The 8,560-nt window shown below is 40.6% G+C and overlaps 1 protein-coding gene across 1 annotated transcript; it reads right to left on the bottom strand.

Annotated features, from left to right (window-relative positions):
• Positions 1–989: 989 nt before the first annotated feature.
• On the bottom strand, positions 990–2,769 carry LOC102707143 (cytochrome P450 76M5-like). Its single transcript, XM_006659421.3, has one exon. The coding sequence runs from the start codon at positions 2,754–2,756 to the stop codon at positions 1,230–1,232; it is 1,527 nt and encodes a 508-aa protein (XP_006659484.2). The 5' UTR covers positions 2,757–2,769; the 3' UTR covers positions 990–1,229.
• Positions 2,770–8,560: the final 5,791 nt, after the last annotated feature.

Genomic DNA, 8,560 nt, shown 5'->3' with positions numbered 1-8,560 from the left:
TTTATTTTTATTTTTATTGTACTTGTATTGTTTTTATTTATATGTTTAGTGATTAAGGGGTTTCAATAGAGTAATTCCATTTAAAAAAACATTAGGCGTCTTATTTTATTTGTTCTAATATAATTTTTGGTATATTTTTATGATGGGCTCTCCTTGCAATATGCTTAGTACGAACCTCTTAAACTTATAGTAAATTATACACTGTTATGGGATTTCCCAATTACATGGTCCGTATTAAGAAAAGACAACATTTACATTTTTTTATTTTGAATTTTATTATTATTATTATTATTATTATTATTATTATTATTATTATTATTATTATTATTATTATTATTATTATTATTGTTGTGTTCTAGCTTTGAATTTATTGAATTTGCTGATTTTTAATCTTAATTTCGAGTACCAATTAATATTGTGTCCCATGTGGACTCTTTTTTATTTTATTTCTTTATTATTTGTAGTCTCAATATCATATATTTTAAATTATGCTTCTAGTGCGACTCCTTTTCGAATTACATACATAATATTTGGAAATGACACATGATATATTTTTGTTACTATTTGAAATTTTAATGATTATTCGATTTTACCTTATAACTTGTATCATTAGTAGTCTATATAGTATGTGGGGCAATTAATCTTTGATAGCTCCTCCTAACTCGGGGCAACTTGTGATGCGTACATGTACACATGAGTTGCAAGGATAGACTGCTCGTGAGAGAGGCCAATCCAGTCATCATAGTATATGGACTAGTTGTGCTATTGTGGCTCCTTGTTTTTGGCTTTTCCAAGTTGGATTCTAATACATATGTATATTTTTGATACATACAAATATATGTGGTTCTTTTTTAATTTTATTGAATATAAAATCAGGGCGGAGCTACACTTTTAGGTTGGGTGCCTAGGCACCGGTTTAAAAAAAAATTATCAATTTAAATTTAGGCACCCGTAACAGTTTAAAATAAATTCAAAGTAAGTGGGTAACACCCCTTATATTTTATTCAGTCCCTGCGTAGAATTTGTTTCATAACAATATAATGCGTATATAAGGTCGGTGGTCGCGATAGTAATACAATTATTTGTAGTATAGCATCATATTTAAATACTATAAATATTTATATTTTAAAACTATAGAAGTACTTTAAGACCCAACAAGGTGAGAATACGACGACCGATCAAACTCGACGGGTGGGCCATTGTCCATTGATACAATTAAAGATAGCAATCTAGCTGACGCTGCGGATCAGAGTGGGCACGGCCTTGAGAGGGACGGTGCGGAAATTGGCGACGGTGAACTTGTGGCTCATGTCCAACTCCTCGGCGGACACGCCGTCGGGGAGTCGCCACTCGAACGCGTGCAGCAGCGACGCCAGCATGAACGGCACGACGCGTTCCGCCATCGGCAGGCCGGCGCACACCCTCCGGCCGGACCCGAACGGGATGAACTCGAACGTCTTCCCCCAGAAGTCCACCTCCTCCGCCCTGGCCAAGAACCGCTCCGGCATGAACTCGCCGGGCCTCTCCCACGCCGCCGGGTCGCGCATTATCGCCCACGCGTTGAAGATCACCATCGAGCCCTTCGGCACGGCGTAGCCGCCGACCTCCACGCCGTCCTCCACGGCCCGGTGCGGCAGCAGCAGCGGCGCTGCCGGGTGCAGCCGCATCGCCTCTTTCACCACCGCCTGGATGTATGGCAGCCTCGCGATGTCGGGCTCCTCGACGGATTCCCTGCCGCCGAGAGCGCCGTGCACCTCGGATCGCGCCTTGGCCATCTCACTTGGGTTGCGGAGCAGCTCGGCCATCGCCCACTCCACCGTGGCCGTGATCGTGTCGCTCCCTGCCAAAAACACGTCAAGCAGAATGATTGTCACGTTGTCACGGGCGATCTTACCGGCGGACACGAGCTCGAGGAGGGAGTCGAGGAAGTCCCTGTGCTTGGACGCCGCGCCGTCGGCCTCGGCCAACCGGCGGTCAATCACGTCATCCAAGAAGGAGATGACTCTGCCCATATACTTTTCCGTCGTGCGACGCCACCCTTGCAAGTCGAGCGCCCGGAGGAAAGGGAAAAGATCGGAGACGTTCGTCTTCGAGACCACCTCCATGAGGAACGTCATGCTCTGCCGGAACTCGTTCTCCGACTCGGCGCTCAGGTTCACAACGTCAACGGAGAAGAACGAGCTCGACACGAGGCTGAGCATGGTGCCGTACACGGCGTGGCGGACGTCCACCTCCTCCCCGGCACGCCCGCGGAAGTAGCTCACCAGGTCGCGCACCTTGCTCTCGCGGACGCCGCGCAGAGCGGCGAGGCTGCGCGGCGAGAAGATGTTCGCAGCCGCGATGCCGCGGAGCGTCTTCCAGACAGGGTCGTAGCTCGGCAGCCATATCATGGACCGATCGGCGAAGCCGAGAGAGCGGGCCACGTCCAGGACCGTGCGCGCGGCGAGGTGCCGGTCGTGCTTCGTGAAGGCCTCCCTCGCGGCGTCGCCGGAGGAGATGACGACGGTGGTGGTGAGGCCCATCTTTAGCATCATCACGGGGCCGTAGATGCGCGCCAGGCTCGCGAGCGTGGGTGGGCGGTGGCCGCGCAGGTTGTGCAGGTTGCCGATGAACGGGAGCGGCATGGGGCCAGGCGGACATCGCCGGCCACCCACGCAGCGTCTCCGGTTGCTCGCGTAGTAGAGGAGTGACACGGCGAGTGTTGCACACAGCAACCAGAGCTGGCTTATCTCCATTGCACGGTTGCACCAGTTCATGGCTTCACGCAGAGTCCAATCAATAAGCCAATTTTTTGTACAGCTAATGCAACTACGATCCCATCTTAAAATAAACAAATTTTTGAGTTTTTAGATAGAATTTTTGACTCTTCATTTTATTTAAATTTTTTTATAATTAATATTTTTATTTCTGCTACATAATAAAATATAAATAGTACTTCACATTAAATAATTCTTTTCAATTTTTTAATAAATTTGTTAAATAAGACGGATTATCGGAAACCAGAAATTCTGTTTATTTTACGGAGTAGTATGCGAGTGCCGTTCAATGATTAAGTTCTGCAACGATCAGGTCAGTCATTAATTTTTCTTTTCTCAAATGAAGTCATTTCGTATTTAATTCATGAAGTCATTTCGTATTTAATTCAATCGACATCGGTCAATGGTCAATGTCTATCGGATTATTAGGGGCTGTTTAATTCCAAAAATTTTCAACAAAAAACATCTCATTAAATATTTAGACCCCTAAATAAAGTATTAAACATAGATAAAATAAAAAACTAATTACGCAGTTATGTGAGAAATCGTGACATGAATTTTTGAGCTAATTAGAATGTGATTAGTCATAAGTGCTATAGTAACCAATATGTACTAATGATGTATTAATTAGGCTCAAAAGATTTGTCCCGTGGTTTCTAGATAGAATCTAAAATTTGTTTTATAATTAAACTATATTTAATACTTTAAATATAAACTTGATGTAATATTTTTGCAAAAGAATTTTTCAATCTAAACAAGCCTTAATAAACAGACTCGTAGGTGGCGTCGGAAACAAGGTACTTATTTTTATTTTATTGTACTATTTGGATACTTATTATAAATAAATAGTAAACGTACACTATTAATAAAACTCATCCACAATCTTGTATTAATTCGTGAGACGAATCTATTGAGCTTAATTAATCCATGATTAGCCTATATGATGCTACAGTAAACATGCTCTAATTATGAATTAATTAGGCTTAAAAAATTCGTCTCGTGGATTACCACTCATTTATGAAATTAATTTTTTATTAATCTATGTTTAATACTTTAAATTAGTGTCTAAACATCCGATATGACATAAGGCTAAAAAGTTTAGCCACACCTAAACAACCCCTTATACTTATGAGTTAAAATTTAAATTTTCAATCCTAAATTTAAAATTGATTATACTACCTCCCTTTTATTTTAGCCTTCTCTAAATTCATTGATTGATAAATATATATAATATATATATATAGATTTATTAGCATTCATATGAATCAATGTTAAAAATCTTACATTATGAAATAGTGAGAGTAGTTCTATTGATTTTTGGTCTTTAACTTTCAGATTATTAAAAACACCTATATTAAAATTATATTAAAAATATTGTGTTTGTACTTATGCTTTTTAAAAGCCAAGATTGGCACCCAAGACTATGAACACAGACGTGGTCAATTTTTAACACAGCCACGTCGAGCTCCTTCGAAACCAGCTGGAGGGTCCAATAGTGATGTGCCAGACTAAGTGGCTGATGTTTGGACGTTAATTAGAAGTATTAAATATAAACTGATTATAAAACTAATTGTATAAATAAATTCTATTTTATTAGATAAATTTTTTAAGCCTAATTAAGTCATAATTAGCAAATATTTACTGTAGCATCACATTCGCTAATCATAGACTAAGTAGACTCAATAGATTCATCTCACGAAATAGTCCAGAGTATGGGGTGAATTTTATTAATAGTCTATAATTAAAATTTCTAATTATTATCTAAACATTCAATATGAGACTTAAAAAAAATCAATATCCAAACAGTGAACGGCAGGCTACATGATCTCGGACTCTCGGCCATCGCCAAGACGAGCACAGCCGCCTGCCAAACCCGAACAGGATGAACCAAGAAAGTGGAGTCCCTTTCCACGGAAGTACTATGCACCAAGAATTGCTCCGGCAGAAACGAAACAGAGCTGCCGATCTGTCATCACGTTGCGCTTCAGATCAAACAACCGCTCCTGTGGTGAAACAGTATCGATGATTTACACATCTGAGCAGGGCAGCACGCGATAATAAATACTACTCCATTTTTTAGTTAACATCGTTTGGCTTTTGAACTAATATTTAACTATTTGTTTTATAAAAATTGCATAATTATTAATTATTTTATTATAATTTGATTTATTGCTAAAATAATTTTAAGCATGACTCATAATTTTACATAAAATCTTTTTGATAAAACAAACAGTTAACTGTCGTCACGCAATAGAACCTTAAGGGAATGCTAATAAGCTAAACTAGTAGCCCGTGAGTTGGCCCGTTAAACGAGCTAAAAAAAATATAGCTCAGCTCAACCCACCGAGACTTTAATTTTCAAGCAATATATTTATAAACAAAAAATATGTTATAAACAAAATTTTTGAATATGCGTTCTTATCGATCTAAAAGTTAAGGCTAAAAATTAAATAACTACCATAAAAACTCTAATTTTAAATTTAAAAATTCAAAATTTGGCCTATAAGTATAAACAGAAATGAAAAAAATAAGGGTGTGAATCAATCCGAGCATTATACGAATCGATTCAAGCTCATGAGCTTTGAGTTTTTTATCCACCCAATGCACTTGTGCCCAATTACTACATCCGTCCTAAAAAGATTCAGATTCATTTTAGGGTTCATGTGTCTCGTGTTTGGCCATACGTCTTATTTAAAAAAATATTAAAAAACTTAAAAAATTAGTCACACGTAAAACACTATTTATGATTATCATCTAATAACAATAAAAATATTAATCGTAAATAAAATGAAGAGTGAAGTGTATAAAAAACTAAAAATAAATTTATTTTTGGAACGGATAGAGTATTTCTGAAAAGTTATTTCCCGAGACAAAGTAGTACAGTACAATTCATGAAATTGAAGCCATGCCATTATAATTTACATATATTTGATATATGCCACTATTTAACCTTTTGACGCACATATCATAATTTTTGGACCGAAATACCCCTTTCTTCCTCCTCCATTCCCTTCTCCCCTGATTGACAGGCTGCATGTGGCACCAATGGAGGTATGCGCCTAGAACGAAAGTTAGCATGCCAACTCGAGTGGCACTGCGCCATGGTCGGGCATCAGGGCGAATAGTGGCTGGTATGTATTGAGCCTAGACAACAGGAGGAGGAACACGACGTGGCCACCGATCCAGGACTAGATGGCGAAACACACCTGCGACCCAAGAGCGTGTGGATGACCACCGGTAGATGGGTGCCATGGACCCTGAATGCTGCGTGCGCTAGCATTGGTAATGGCAGCCCATGGGTGACCACCGGCATGACTGTTAGCACGAGCGATGCAAGCACGACGATAGCAACGGTCTGCAACACTGATTTTGGCACAAATGGCTTCTTTGCTGCGCTGCGAGAGCTTTAATTGGACATCTCCATGGACATGGACGTGGGGGAAGAAGTTCTTGGAGCCTTGCAAGTGACAGGAGTCAGGAGGAGTGCTCGAGAAGACACAGGAAGGAGATGGAGGAAGAAGACATGGTCCAAAATATGTGATATATGTATCAAAGGCACAGGCAGTGGCATATCTCAAATACATGTAAAATTATAATGGCATGACCTCAATTTCGTGAATTATAATGGTATATTTCAAAGCTGAAGAAATTGAAGTGGCATGGATCCAATTATGATCAGGTCAGGTTTCGGGTTTAGGCCGGCCACGACTGACATCATGGACTGAGCCTTAGTTAATTGGGTCTTAGAGCATCTCCAATAGCTCATCTATCCCATCCTCCATCCTAGAAATATAGGATGAAGAGTAAAAGTTGAGCTCCAGCAGATTATCTATCTCATCATTTATTTTTGGATGTCATCTATATTAGGAGAGAGAAACTCTATATTTAGATGTTCTCTCTCCAATCCTCCAAATAGATATAGATGATGCTATATATAGATGATCTGCTGGAGTACAAAGGGATATGAAAGATAAAAGTGTTTTAGATGATCATCCAAATAAAGATATGGATGATCAAATTTAGATGAGCTGTTGGGGATGCTCTTAGTACTTCCCCTGGCCCATGAACCTCTGTAGTCCCTAGCAAATATACTCGGCCGTTCGACTGAGGCTTCCACGAAACATTACGTTGAATCTTTGGACACCAAAAAAACATTAAATATATACGAACATTAAAATTAATTACACAGTTATGAGAAAAATCGTGAAACGAATCTTTTGAGCCTAATTAGTGGAGTACATGATTAGCCATAATTGCTATAGTAACTAACATGTGCTAATGTCCGATTAATTAGAATCAAAAGATTCGTCTCACGGTTTCCAGACATAATCTAAATTTTACTTTGTAATTTCACTGTATATTTAATACTTCAAATATATGACCGTACGCGTCGATGTGATCTCTCCCAAAAGTTTTTGAGAACTAGTAATGCGCACCCTCCCATAGATGAGGCTTCAAGAGAAGGGAGGGTATCAAAGTCCCTGTGTTTGTTAGAATTTTTGAATATCACATCAGATATTTAGAGGTCGGAATGAGTTTTGGATATGAATAAATAAATAAATGTCATAGCTCGTCTAAAAACCGTGAGACGAATTTTTTGAGCCTAATTAATCTATCATTAGCGCATGTGAGTTACTGTAGTACTTACGACTAATTATACGCTAATTAGGCTCAAAAGATTCGTCTCACGATTTTTCCTTCTAATTATACAATTAGTTTTTTCATATCTGATCAATATTTAAAAATTTAATGCGATGTTTTTCAAAATAAAAAAAGAACTAAACAGGTTCTACTCGAATCTTTCCTTTGTACAGATTCTCGCAGGTTAGGCGTATAGCTACTCCTACGTCGCTTGTTTTGCAGCAGCAGATGCATAGGGTGGGATGGGACGCGATGCGATGAGCAGATACTCCTACATTTATGACAAATGATGTTTAGCTCTGCGAGAGGTCCTATCGTCCTCGCTTCGCTGCAAGCAATGCATATGCACAAGCTGCTACTAGGCCAGTACTGCTGCATACTTGCACAAGCTGCCAGTGTTTGCTGCATGCGTCCCTGCGGCACTGGCCATGCATATGCATGCAGCTTTGATCGATCGGTCGGTGGCCGATCGGTGTAGGCAGGCAGCCATATATACATACCTCCAGTAGTACATACATACAGTCACCGTCAGTCACAGGCTGTACAGACAGCGGCAGCACAGGCAAGGATGGAGCGAGGGAGAGCAGAGCAGCCGAGCAGCAGGGAGGTCTAGAGCTCGAGAGACAGATGCATGACAGCGTGAGAGAAAGGGGAGATGATTGCTCGGAGCATGTGCCATGATTGACCACACAAGACGGAGGAGCAGCAGCTCGTGGGAGAGATTTTCGCGTCTCGCTCTCGCCGGGCCCTGACAGGCTGCAGACTGACACCGTCTCATCAGCTGCAATGCTGCATGCCCTCCCCGCCCGCCCATACGGCTCCCGGAGAGAGCGCGGCAAAGGGAGAGTGCATGCATCCGAGCCCGGCCGGCCACCCACCAGCCCGCCCTGCTACTACCGTTTGTCGCGCGTGTCGCCGTGCGCCTCGCCCATGCTCTCTTGGCCGCATGCTAAGCCTTAATTGGCATTAGAGCATCCACCACGTTCATCCTAAAAGTAGAGCTCTAACAAAAACGATTATCCTATCATTTATTTTTAAGATACCATTTATATTAGAAGAGAAAATTTTATATTTAGATGATCTCTCTTTATCCTCCAAAGAAATATGAAAAATATCATATATAGATGATCTAGATAGAGTACAAAGAGATATGAAAGATGAAA

Source organism: Oryza brachyantha, chromosome 8 (assembly GCF_000231095.2).
Source record: "Oryza brachyantha chromosome 8, ObraRS2, whole genome shotgun sequence".
Classification (NCBI taxonomy): Eukaryota; Viridiplantae; Streptophyta; class Magnoliopsida; order Poales; family Poaceae; genus Oryza; species Oryza brachyantha.
Note: the sequence above shows the minus strand (reverse complement) of the source record. Positions and strands in the feature narration are given on the sequence as shown.